Here is a 13286-nt window from a genome sequence, read left to right as displayed (position 1 = left end):
AGCAGTGGGATTTACACTGGCTTCAGCATTTTTAAATACAGATCAGCCTCTTAGAAGTAATCATTCAAGTAGTGTCTGTCAAAAGAAGTTAGCTCCCAATCCCCTGATAAAAGTCCCATGATGAGTTTGTCACCTAGTAGACAAAATAATCATTAATCACTCCAGTTGTCTTTGTTTTGCACTTAAGAGTGGGAGAATTATTCTGTCAGAGCTGCCCAGCCTACCTGAGTAAACATTTGCATCCTGTGAAACCATGAGCAGTCAACTGGAAATATGAATGCACTTTATGATTGTTATGACTTCATAAAACCATCCACTGATTATTAATAATTATTTGTGATAGTGTGGAAGAGAAATGACTGAGAGAAATGATGGCTCTGTGTGCTTCAGACCAATAATTATTGGTTGAAACTGTCATGAATATTGTCAAACTCCATGGAATTCACTAAGAACCACAGAGCATTCAGAAGGCCTACTTCAGAATTTGATTTTCAGCCTTATTTCTAGAGTTGACTCCTTTTGTGCCTACCATCACTCTTATCCTTTCTCAGACTATCAGATACCTTTGTGCTGTCTTCCACAAAAATTGTCGTGCATCCTCTTTCCGTGTAACTTTTAAAATCACATTTGCTTATTTTGACACAAAATCTTTGACCAAGGTCTGAATGCTTAGTATCTAATACCTGTCTTTACCAGTTCTTCCTTATAATTCCTAAAAGCTCAGGTGTTCCTCAGAATCTTCTGATGGAGTATATTTTTTTCCTGTAGTGTAATGCTGCATGCTGAACGTGTTTTTGCATTTATACCACAGGTGTCACTGCAAGGATTCTACCATCAGCTGTAGCTTCAGGGCTGATGCATGTAGCTTATTTGCTTAATAGATATAGAAATCTATAGGATTATCAGGCAAGTTTTACTTCCATTTCAGGGCCTGTGGCAACATCAAATGCTGCTAAAAATAAAGAAGTATAAAAACACAGTAAATCCAATCCTGTCTGGAATGGAGGGCAACCCTGCTTGGAAAGAGAGATGATATTATAGTGCATTGTGTTTGTGTTTTCTTTCCACAGGTATTATTTTGTCTGTGTGCACCTGAAATTGCTATTTTATTTATGAAATTTATTATTTTGTGGTATGCAACAGCAGAGAAATATTAGATAGGATTGTAGTTCATTTTTTGATGGGAAACAGAATCACATCCACACTGCTAACTGCTGAAACTTCCTCACTGCTCTTCACAGTAAAAAGAAAAGGAAGAAGTGAAAACCCTAATTTTTGAACTCCCTAACCCCTGGGATTGCTCCCTGTGGCTTGAAAATGGTGAAAACTTAAGACAATTTATTTAGGGACTTCTCTGTCCATGTGTTTAACATGCTAATACTGAAAACTGTAAGTATAGCAGAGGTCTATGGAGGTACAAAACCTGTAAGACATTTAAAAGACATTCAGGAAAACTGCATAGCTACTGGAACAGAATAGTAGGAATGCAGCTGAAACATTTTCATGAAATCTAAATGTTTGTGTTTCAGGTTTAGCAGTCTGCTTTCACATCCTCAGCTACCAGGCAGTCATTAGCAGGTGATAAAGAACATATGAATTAGCTGCTGATACTGAGCCAAAATAGAAACATCCGTGTTCTTGAACTGCCTGTAGATTTACAAAATTTTATGCTTTCTTCCTACCCTAGTACCCAAAATGTATTTAATGTCACAAAGCATGATGCTTTAGAGCTCGCACAGGAGAATGGATTGCCAATGAAAGAAGATACATGTACTTTCTAATTACACCAGTGATACAGAGTCCCAGCAAGCTTTTGGCAGGAAGGAGCTGAATTTGGTACTATGGGTGGTTTCTACTTCACTTGAGGGAGTCTGTTTATATTCACCATAGATTTGATTATTACAGGATCATGATTACAAGTTGTCCTGTGCATTGGCTGTCATAGTATTAGATTCCAGTTTCTATAAGGTAATACAGGGAACTTCCTATCTTTAAAAATCATTAAAAACGAGCATGATGTGAAATAATGCAGCCAGCCTTAAAAAATTATTTAATATTTATTTTCATTTTGATTAGTACCTTTCGTAATTTAATTAAAAGACACAAAAGTGGAAATTCCCATGATAGAAGTACACTTACAAGTAAGTGTTTTATGTTTGCTAATTGACAGAGGTTGGTTTTGTTTATGCATGTTTTGTATATTAATAATTATTTGCATTCATCAGATCAGAAATTATCAAGCTACAGAAACTTTACAACCCTGCGTTTTGTGAATCATAATTGTGCTGTATACTCAGACAAACATAAAATTCAAATTTGTTTTACTATACTGTGGTCAGTTGAAAAAATGTGCTGCTTTATAACCCTTGTTTTCGGTGTTTTTCTTTTAATGTGCTTATGGTACAGATTCTATCCTGTAGTTTAGTTGGAGTATTTAACTGCATGAGATTTGATTTTGACTGTGTTAGATAAGATAGTACCTATTCTTTGGAAAGTAACTGGGGCTGTTTTTCCTACAATAGTGCAGATTTCCCATCACCAGGATTTCCCCGTGCTGAGTGAGCTCTATGGAAGGGAGAGGCAGGAGTTCCCAAGCAGAGAACAGTCATCAGCACAGGTTTGACAGTGATCATTAAATGATGTCCTCTGAGCCTCATATGGTGTGGAGGAGGTGGGCATCTTTTTGGTAGTGAGCAGAAGCTACAGAGGAGGCAAACTGTGCAGGGAAGTGGAACAGTTACCAGCATCTTCCACCTCACAGATACCCATGTAACTCACCACCCTCACATTTGGCAGGAAAGAAAAACAGCTATGCACATGATAAAAGCAGAAGGCTATACATCTTCTCCAAGTTATTTTGATCTTCTTCTGAAAGTTATTTTAATCTGAATGTATTAACTTTATATATGGAAAGATACCTATAATAGGGTCAGCTATGTGTCTTCAAATAATACAGGATTCACAGTTCCACACTTTTTGAAACCCAGTGACACCAAGATATGGACCTGGTGGTTTTGAATAGACTTTGGATGGGCTGCGTGGTCCATGCTGTTTGCAGATGTATAGAAAAGATCCATATATGGTAATACATAGAAGAGAAATATTTTTCCATGTTCGCTGGAACACGATTATTTGGAGCTGTTACAAAACACTAATGTTCCCGTCCCAGACTTTGAATCAGTCTGGTGTTTAATTAGCAACAATGAGAAGGAGACAAAAAAACAACACCCAAATTATATAGTAGTGATTGGTTTCTGGATAATCTGTCCTACCTTTTTAAGTGATCAGGAATTTGACCTTGTTTCTTGTGTGTAAACAGGTCCCCATTCAGACCCTTCTAAAATTCACAGCAACATAGTAACCTTACAGTGGTTCATGATCATTTTTAATCTGCACAGGAGGGAATAAGGGCTGCATTCTCCATGCAGGTCTGCCAAGCATCATATATCCAGTGTGATACTTCCCCATCTGGCACTCCAGTCAGTCATTGCCACAGGCTGGCTTAGAGCTCATGAATTTGGATGTGCTGTAAGAAGAGAGAAGGCATTTGCCTGCAGTTCCACCTGTTGGGGCAGGGTTGGGAGAAAACAGCTGAACAAGAAAGCAAAAGAGCAGCCATACAGATGGAGGCCCACTGTCACCTCTGTACCCTTTTCTAACACATTGGGACAAGCCTCCTCCCCACAATTACTCAGCACCTTCTCTTTATTTCACCCTTCTCACCAGGACCTCTACCATGATCTAGTCTTTAACTTCAAAGATACACAGCACCACTGGGCTCCCTCCAACTGCTTACTGTCTGCTTTCCCTTTCATCCAGCATCTCTGGCAGCTCACAGGGGGGCTGCAGCTCTCTGAAGTCTCCGATCTCTCCATTAGTGGGACCATTACTTACTTAGCCTCCAATTCAGGTTCTGCAACCTTACCTCCCTGCTCTTGAAAGCCTGTCCCAACCTGATCTGCCAAGTGTTGTTCTGCATCATGATCCACTTCTGCCATTGTGCTCGGGCCAAGGGGATTTCACCTTAAAACACATATACCTGGTTATGTGCAAGTTGTGTGCTGTTGTGACATTCAGTCTTTAAATAATATCTGGAACAGTACACAGCTGCCAAAACACTCAACACACACAGTGTGGCCCATGCTTGTTCAGTACCCACTGCTGGGACTGTGGTTTAAGCTTGTTGAACGAGTGCACTGTACTCTGCGGGGCTGGAGGGAAGCAGAGCCTGGCACTAGATTCTTTATTATATATGTCTCCCTTTAGCCTGAAGTTCCCCAGATGTCACTGGCTGCTGGCATGTCAGTGATGTTGGTTCTGTGAAGCCTCAAAGTCCCTTTTAGAATAATTTCCTACAGTAACCAAAGCTGTGTGCTCCTCCTCTGTGGGCTGTTGTGTGTGTGCATGTACCCCTAGTAGCATTTTTTCCTTTTGGCCAACTTTGTGCTTAGCCTGCCTAGTGGGTGTTGTGGAGAGGACCAATTTCATGAGTGTCTTGAGAGCTGGTAAGCAGGTGGAGAAGTCCTGAAGCACGAGTCAGCTCTAGGACTTGCACCTGGAAGAAACAAGGCATCTTTGGTTTGCTCCTTGTGGAACTGCTTGATCTAACTTTAGCACTTCTCAGGGAAGAACTGTGTTCCAGATGCCATGGAAGAAGATTAAAGAGGAGTCTGAAAAGCTTCCTTTGAACTCTTCAGAAAGTATGAGCAGGACCTAGTAAAAAGGGGAAGTGAACAACAGTTAGTGACTTGAGTACAGATTACTGAAGGACTCTGTACATCTGTCAATACGAGGTTCTTAGGCCAGATGTGTGCCCTATGCAGCTATTCCTTTTTATAGTCCCATACCAGTTATGCTCAGAATCTGAAGCCCAGAATTACCTACCTTCTTTTCTGATGTGATTATATAAAAAATAGAGCATTTGCCTGGCACTGTTTCTGACAAACGTTCTTGCATGCAATTTTGCTCTGTTTCAGCATACCTCTTGATTTCCAGGAGAGTTTTTTCTCTGCCAGACTTCATCCTAGAGGCAGGGAATCATGCTTGACCCTTCCTAGGGAAATCTGTATACTTTCACTGGAATGGTTTCTCAGGAGAAAGGAAATGAAGAGGCCTAGATTCTCATGTCCTCTTCCAGGGCTACTTCTGTCTTCTTAATCCAGTGATTATGTTCTCGGTCCTTTAAATAGTTAAAATACAGAAGCAGTGCTGGCAGCAGAGACTAGACCGCAGAACATCCTTTCCCAAGGGACAGATTTATTAGATAGTTATTAGATAGGAGGTGGTCCATTGTATTCTTGGCTCCCCAACTGTCTTCTGAACTTCCTGTGGAGTTGTCCTTGCAGGATAAGGCAGCAGCTGATTGAGAGTTTTTCAACACTTTGGATTCAGGTACATAATTTCCAGCAAAGTCCCTTTTACACAGCAAAGAGTGAAAACCAAAAATATGCTTTTGTGTTGCATCGTGTAAAAATATATTGACTGCATAAGGGAGAAGGCTTCCTGAAACTCCTACAGATGCTGTTGGTTGTTCACAGGGAAGCCATTTTTCTTTGGAGAAGGGTCCTTTAGACAGAACCATAAGGCACTTTGGGATGCTGCCAGTTCTAAGGAATCAGTGGGATACTTTGTAGATCACCCAAAAATGCCTCAGCACACTTTGGGAGTGTGTCCTGTGTTGGAGCCAAGCTCACTGTGTTCCAGCAGCATGGAGAGTGGGAGGTCAGTTCCCTGATGATGATAAAGATTTTCCCATGGCGCAAGACAGCATAAGAGATGATCTCAATTTTTTTTTTTTTAATCACTTAGAGATGGTGATGAAAAAGCAAAAGGAAAAACATGTCTTTAAGTGGTTCCAAGCCCATTTTCACTGGACTTTATCTTGCATCCTCCCACTTGTGCCAAGTGGGGCAGAGCTGGGCGTGAGTTTATTTTCTGACTCCCTGGTTGTTGCAATATCTTCTTGGAGTCTCCTACTTCAAGCTGGAGAGATCCTGTAAAAAAAGAAATGCAAAAGTGGCGACTGGCTGCCTTTGCCCCATATATAACTTTGGTATCTGGGTTACTCTGTTTTGTCTGGTACCTATCTGTGAAACTGTCTATTTATATCCAGTTCTGTTTCCTGTCCACACTCACCAGTACTGTGGTATCTCCCAGTCTGCCTAGTAGTCTGGAAGCACACATATACACACAGGCCAGAATCTGTTAGCATTGCCTGTTTTTTTAACTGGGACAGTAAAGATAAGGGCTGAGGGTGGATGAGCTGCCTTGACCAGTGAGAGCCAGAGATGGGCTGAACCACGTTCCCCTGTGCTGCAACTTCAAGTAGAAGGAACTGCAGGTCTTCCTCTGGATTGATTTCAGCTCCAAAAGCAGGGTGGAGAGCATCCTCCCCACCTCCAGTCTAGAGAGAGGGGATTTTTATGGTCCAAGGAGAACAACTCTGCACCAGGATGCCTCACTCCCCAGGACAAAGCTCTCAACTCTCCACTCCTCAGAGATGTTGTGGTTTTAAGCACGAGCAGCGAGAATTCATCCCTCTAAAATCCCTGCAGCATGCAGCCCTAGCACTTTGCAGGGTAGGCTGTATCCTAGGCTGTGTCCTCAGCTGGACATGGTGTTTCACTCACTGTGCTCACTGGAGGTGACACCATCACAAATGGCCTTCTCCAGGGAAAACATCAACACCCCGTGGTGGAGCTCCAAGCCGTGCTGCTTCCACTTTCTGACAATGCAGTCCTCATCTTGGTAAGCTGAAGTATATATTTAACATAACATATTTAACATATTTAACATTTAACATAACTTTTACCTCCATATCACATCCACCTGTAGCAAGAAGAGCTTCACATTTTTTGCAAAATCAAGGTCTCAGTATCCTAAATCTACCTTTCAGATGCAGCTGCAGGATCTGCATAATTGAAACTTTTGCTCTAATCTTGTTACCTCCCTCAGGCAGTTCCTAACAAATGGAGTTTATAAGCGAGGGTCTGTAGCAAACATAACTAAAAAAGGGCATCTTTAATGTTTCTGCAATTTGTTCAAAGCAGCTTGGCTGCTGAGCATCGAAAACTCATTTCCCTTTTACCTGAAATACCATTATGTTTATTAACTTGTGGCATTAATCCTAGAACATATCCAGATCTTTTCGTGATTTTGCATTTGTCGTAACTAAAAGATCTCACTAAATATTTCTCTCCACCTCTGTATAATATTGCCTATCATAAAATACTTGTCTCAGATTTTTCTCTGTGACTTTGTATCAGAGCTGAAAAAGAGCTATCACAGAAAATAAAATGGAACTAAAATAACAGTCCTTTGTGTTAGATTGGCTTCTATCCCAGAATTTTCCACATCCATATTTGAATCAGATGGTAGTGTAAGATGAAAAGATTTCCTGGATGGGTTTTATTCTTTTCTTATTAAAGGGTTGATAACAGGCTGAAGGGAAGATACTTGTTGTAGTAAAAAAATCTGCCTGATATCAAAGGCTGAATGGACAAGCTGACATGTGTTATTGTTAGGCCTCCCTGCTTGATCACATTTCAGTATCATAAAGCCCTTCTGCTAGTGAACATGAAGTATAATAATTCCAGCATGAGAGCAAAAAGGCCAGGCTGGCAGGTAGCACTCCTTTGGGATACAATATCAAAAAGTGATGTTGGTGACTGCACAGTGCAGCTATATTTATTTTAAATTTTAGTTATCCTCAGATATTTGAATTCATGAAAGGCACTTCCTTGTCCTGACTTACCTGAGGAACTGGCATCACATGTGGTCTGACAGCACAGGGCAGCCCCACCAGTACTGCTCACCCTTCCTCAGGAGTTGGGCATCCTCTGCCCCATCCTCACACCAGCCACTTGCCCTGGGTTCCTTTGGCAGCCTGAAGAAAGAAAGATCAGAGGGACTTAAATACTCTTCAGAAAACAATTTTCCCTTTACTCAAAGCAGCTTTGTATAGTACTTATGTATGACTGGGATTAAATGGTACAAACGTTTGCAGGCTCCACAGGCTCTATGCAGAAACAATTACTTTTGATAAAATGAAGGAGTGGTGCTTTCTAGTGCTGCTGTTCTGCTGTAGCAGAGGCTGTGAGCATGGTATTTGAGTTACAAATTAGATTTTGCAAAGCAACTCTTCTGTAGGTAGTCTTCTCTTTCAGACCAATAGGGAATAATTAGAGTTTTCTTGGGGACATTTTTGTGCTGTTTTGACGCAGTATCTTCAGCAACAAAAGTAGAGCAGCATTTGCAGGCTGTACTGACCCTTTATTCCAGCCTGTGATCACTAAGGGTGTCAAAGAGCCAATATACTTTATAGATGTCTTATGCTGCTTTTCTAAATGTATTTTTTTAAAGCAACTCCTATGTGGTTTGACTTTGCAAGCAGAAAATCATTTCACCACCAGTGGTGTTTACGGCATCGACGTCAACATCTGAGCTTATCCCCAGCACTCCTTGTACAGTCAGTGGAGAGAAATGTGCACAGTTATTCATTAATCTTATCTATTCTAGAAGGGCCTATTTCTCTTCTTAGCAATAATTAATCCTATTCTAATTAGTTAAAGAGGGCCTATCTGTAGTCAGGTGAGATGGATACTATACAGCATGTTTCTGAATCGAACTGTATTCTCTGCCATCAACATTGTTTGTGTCAATGCTTTTGTAAAAACAATTTATTGGATTACCACGAGGAATACACAAAGACACTGCTTGTGTTCGTAAGAAATCCTTGATTCAGTCCCTAAGAGTCCCTAATTACCACTGATAGTTGCAGCTACCTTAATGCTTCCTGTGAAAGCTGATTTGGTTGTTATGTTGATCCTGTCGTCCATGACTCAGGTACCAGTTCATAGAATCATAGAATGTTAGGGGTTGGAAAGGGCCTCTGGAGCTCACTCAGTCCAACTCCCTTGCCAAAGAAGGATCACCTAGGGCAGGTCACACAGAAATGCATCTCCAGACAGGTCTTGAAGGTCTGTAGAGAAGGAGACTCCACAACCTATCTGGGCAGCCTGCTCCATCACCCTTACAATAAAAAAGCTTGTCCTCGTATTGAGGTGGAACTTCCCGTGCTCCATCTTGTGTCTGTTGCCCCTCATCCTGTCACAGGGCACCACTGAAAAGAGACTGGTAACAGTTTGATGCTAAACATCAAACATCATGTCTTTGGGGGCATGTTGGGTACTTTGCCAATATAAGGGACTTAGGGAAGAAATCTCTGAGAGACCATGGGACTTCCTTGCACTCTCCCGCAGACAGCTTCGGGGAGGTCAGATGGATGGGGCTGTAGCACATATATGCTTATTTCAAGACTATTACTACAACTGGGATGAGGGGTAAGAAAGCATGATTTATACTAAGTCACAATGTCAGTGCCCTCTTCATTTGGATCCACCTGAACCATGCTTAGGGGTTCATTTAAATAGAAGAAAGCCCCAACTCTGGTCTCCTCAAGACAAGTTTGCCATACAGGACAGGGCTCAAATGGTAAGTAGCACTTTAGGAGATAGAAAAATTTCTTATGAACAACCTTCAGCCTCTTCAAAAGAATTATTGTAATACCTAGTAACTAAGGAACCAAAGTTATTTTTTAAGTGTACGAGCAGATTCACAGAGTAAGACAAGTAAGGTCCCATATTTTTCATTTGCACTGTTACTGGTGGTTAAAGATTGATTTTTCAGAGGGTGATGGCTGCAGGAAATGTGTTCCTTGAAAACCTTCTGAAAATCTTGCCTTTGATCTCTGCATTATTGACATCCAAAAAGTCAAGGCTCCCTAGTATGATCCACTGAGCATTAGTTTTCCTGTAACTAATCTTCTGGTTGATTATGTATTTACTTTTTCTAGGTGAGTATGTATTCTGTTTCTTTAATTAATTAATTCTTTCACCTCAGCTTTGCTTATCCCCTCCTTTGTCAAGGTCTTACATTACTGTTTCCACCATTGCCTAGCAACATGAGTTTGCTCTTCTTTTATTCTTTTCTTTTTTTTTTTTTTTTTTTTTTTACAGTTGTAACTGAAATCCCACCGTGTGTTTTGAAGAGTTCACCAACAGATCAGCAGCTGAATAAGCTTGCCAGGAGACTGGGACCCGAATGGGAGCACATAGTTCTGTGCTTGGGTCTGTCCCACACTGACATCTATCGATGTAAAGTCAATCACCCTCACAACCTGCAGTCACAGGTTGTAGCTGCCTTTGTCCTTTGGAGACAGCGTTTGGGAAAGAAAGCAACAATCCAAAGCCTGCAGGCTGGTCTGATGGCAGAGGAAGTGGATCCTTCTGTGATACAGGACATCCTTGAGTGAAGCCTCGGTATTGAGTGGGAGCTTTCCAGTGCTTTGTGAAATTAATCAAAGAGGACTCACCGAAACTTACCTTGAACATCTGACACTTCAAACTGGAAAAAAATGGGGTTGAGAACTGTGGCTGTATTAAGCTTAAACATTCCAGTTTTCTGTGGTATCTTGTGACTTGTAATTCTTTTCATGCCAGATTAATTTTTAGCAGGCATTAAAAAACGGATCACTCTTTCCTGTTCACTTTTGTACTATTCCTGTGGGGATATAGGGTGACACTTTAAGTCCTTGCAAGCAGGAGGCCCTGCAGTGAGTTCAGCAAAGTTTCTGGTTTCATTGCAGGAGCAACACTTGGTTTAACCTATTTTCTGGACTATTTAGGAGCCTTTTTTAGTGCTGTTCCATGCTAGTTCCTTCATATCCCATCAAGAAATGAGAATAATCACTGTTGCTAATTTCACAATTTTCCAACAGTTATTGCAGGTGGCTAATTTCACATTCATAAAAGTTTTAGCACATACAGTTTCTTGCTAGGATAGATGGCTGCCACCCTGGTCTGCCTTTGAAACTGGCCCTCAGTGGAGGTAACAGGAACCTGGTGTGTATGTAAGGGTTTCTCCTGTTATAATTTAATGTGTTTCTTTAAGGAGACAGGCACCATGCACATACGCCATCTCTTAGCATAACACGGGTGGGGAATTCTCAGTAAGACATACAGTACAAAAGTGACCAGAAGGCAGGTAGGAGATGGCAAACAGAGTGAGAAGGTGCCTAAAAAATGAGACTTCTGGGTTGTCCCTGTTTATCTCTGCTAATAAACTGAGAGACAACCTGATGCCCTATGAGTCTTTACACTATGCTCTGGATCCAGGCAATCTTGTTTCACATAAGTTTTACTCTTAGGTTGAGTGTCATAGGCACCTTTCTCTGACCACTGCATTCTCAGAGGGGTACTGGAGCTTTCAGATCCTTTCTGGTCAAGCTGTGCTCCTCACTGCTCACTTTACTGCTTTGCTTTTTTTTTTTTTTTTTTCTTTTTTTAACTCTTCCTGTACCCAGATTTTGGAAGATGTCTGGGAAATTAGGAAGGACATAGAGATTTTAAAGATGCCCAGTCTGCCTTGTCTTTCAGAAGCATGGAAACAGAAAACATATCCTGGCTGGATCTGCTCCTACAGATCCCAGAGCAATCTGGTGTTATTTTGGTTTTAATCTTCAGTATAAAGTTCTGACCTTCAGTAAATCATGATCCTTTTTTACCTTGCTCAGATCTTGGACTAACCATATCCTATTATGGCTAATTACAGAGTTTAAGTCTACCATCCAAGTCTCAAATAAACAATTGTAAATCAATTTAGGCCTTGGGATTTATTTATTTATTCTGCTTCAATAATGCTTTAATGTCAGCATATTATTTTTTTGCTTGAAAAACATGCTAGAGCAGGTGTCCAGGCATCTGGCAAATTAAGATGAGCACAGCCCAGTGCATGGAGTATGATGAGGACTGTGTAGCATTTTTCCCAGTGAGAAGGGCAGGAGTGTGGGCTGCATGTCAGGGAAGAGGGGCAAAGCAGTGTCCCTGCTAGTGGGCTGGAGGAACAAATCTGGAGATAGAAGAAAATCCTGAAAAAAATGATTTAGAGGAGGGAGCTGGCTCCCTGAGACATAAATGCAAGTATCTTACCTTGTTGTGAGCTGGCATGAACCAAGTCTTAACACACACTGATCTCCAAGGGAGTTGTCCCCAGTTAACCCAGCCTGAAGGCAATACTTTAGGAAGGCAACCAATCTGGGCAGTAGAGCACTGTAATGGGAACACTTATGGGGCCCTAATACTTTCTCTTTGGGTAAACTTTGTATTTCGTATTTTTCATTTGTAAGACAAATTTCAGGTTACCCCCAACTAATAAACCTAGAACATTTTTAATGATTAAGAAAACACCTGGAGTCGGTATGAAGTCTCACGTCAAAGAAGTCTTCATTGCAAGCCAGGTGTCTTTCTGGATATCTGCTATGGGCAACTAGAAACCTGATGGGTCACAGTCATATCAGGTAATTTCTATGTATTCTTTAAACTAGTCTTGAGGTGGGATAAATTAATCATCCCAGCAGTCATAGCAAAATGACAGGAGCCATGGCTAGACAGGGAATTTAAAACCTGGCCTCTCATATTGTAGAACAAAGCACCTAATTCATAATTTATAGTTACTTTCACATTCTCAGGCCCTAAATGAATACTGTAATACTTGAGTTGCAAATATTGAAGGGAGAGGTTTACTTATTTTATGAGACTGTTTCCATTGCTGTTACTTTTAAATTCATGGAAATGTTTCTCCTAAGCTCTTCAGTTTTATTAAAGCTTGTTTTTGCACCACACAAATGCAGGGACACATTTAGCTTGACAGTAGTATTCCTTTAACCCAGTGGATTTTTCCATCCACTTAAAAATATTTTTGTTCCGTATGCAATGCTTTATTTTGCACAAGGATGCAATTAAGGCAATTTAATTCTTCAAATGTATAGCGAGGCCTCTCATTCTCTCTTCAGGACACCCAAAAGGTCTCACTCAGCGTGTTTTATTCTCCGGCTAATTTTGGAGCAAATGTTATTTATTTAAATCTCACCCATAGGCAAGCCTGCAACTCCAGTGTTGTTCAGGGGTGAGGCAACCCAGAGAGCGAATTTCCCCATCTGTCCCTTTGCCTCAGCTCCCTTGCGCCACCACCTTGGGTGATGACAGGGGCCATGCTCAGGGGCTCCTCTGCCCCCCGGGCTGGTGCATGGGGGTGGCTGAGATCTGGGGCAGCCCCCCAGCAAGGACTTGACCCCTGCCTGCCCATGGCTCAACGCTGGCTGTGAGCGGCACGCCGCTCCAGGCTTTGGGCTGATGCGTGGGGCTCAGGAGCTAAAGGTTAGGCCGCAGCAACTGTGTTCCAGTGTGTTTGGGTTTCTTAACTGATGTCAAAAAAGCCTTTCTAGTGAA

The 13286-nt window shown here is 41.4% G+C and overlaps 1 protein-coding gene across 3 annotated transcripts in view; it reads left to right on the top strand.

Annotated features, from left to right (window-relative positions):
* CRADD (CASP2 and RIPK1 domain containing adaptor with death domain) overlaps window positions 1-11652 on the top strand; it is a 103677-nt gene extending 92025 nt beyond the window's left edge. Inside the window, exon 3 of one of the 3 annotated variants that reach the window (XM_030446542.1) lies at window positions 10017-11652. In XM_030446542.1, the coding sequence (XP_030302402.1) occupies window positions 10017-10312 (296 nt within the window). In that variant the 3' untranslated portion in view covers window positions 10313-11652. The remainder of the gene's footprint in view (window positions 1-10016) is intronic. The other 2 variants (XM_030446551.1, XM_030446562.1) reach the window with 2 other exon arrangements.
* Window positions 11653-13286: the final 1634 nt, after the last annotated feature.

Source organism: Calypte anna, chromosome 1 (assembly GCF_003957555.1).
Source record: "Calypte anna isolate BGI_N300 chromosome 1, bCalAnn1_v1.p, whole genome shotgun sequence".
Lineage (NCBI taxonomy): Eukaryota > Metazoa > Chordata > Aves > Apodiformes > Trochilidae > Calypte > Calypte anna.
This window is presented reverse-complemented; position numbering and strand designations above follow the sequence as displayed.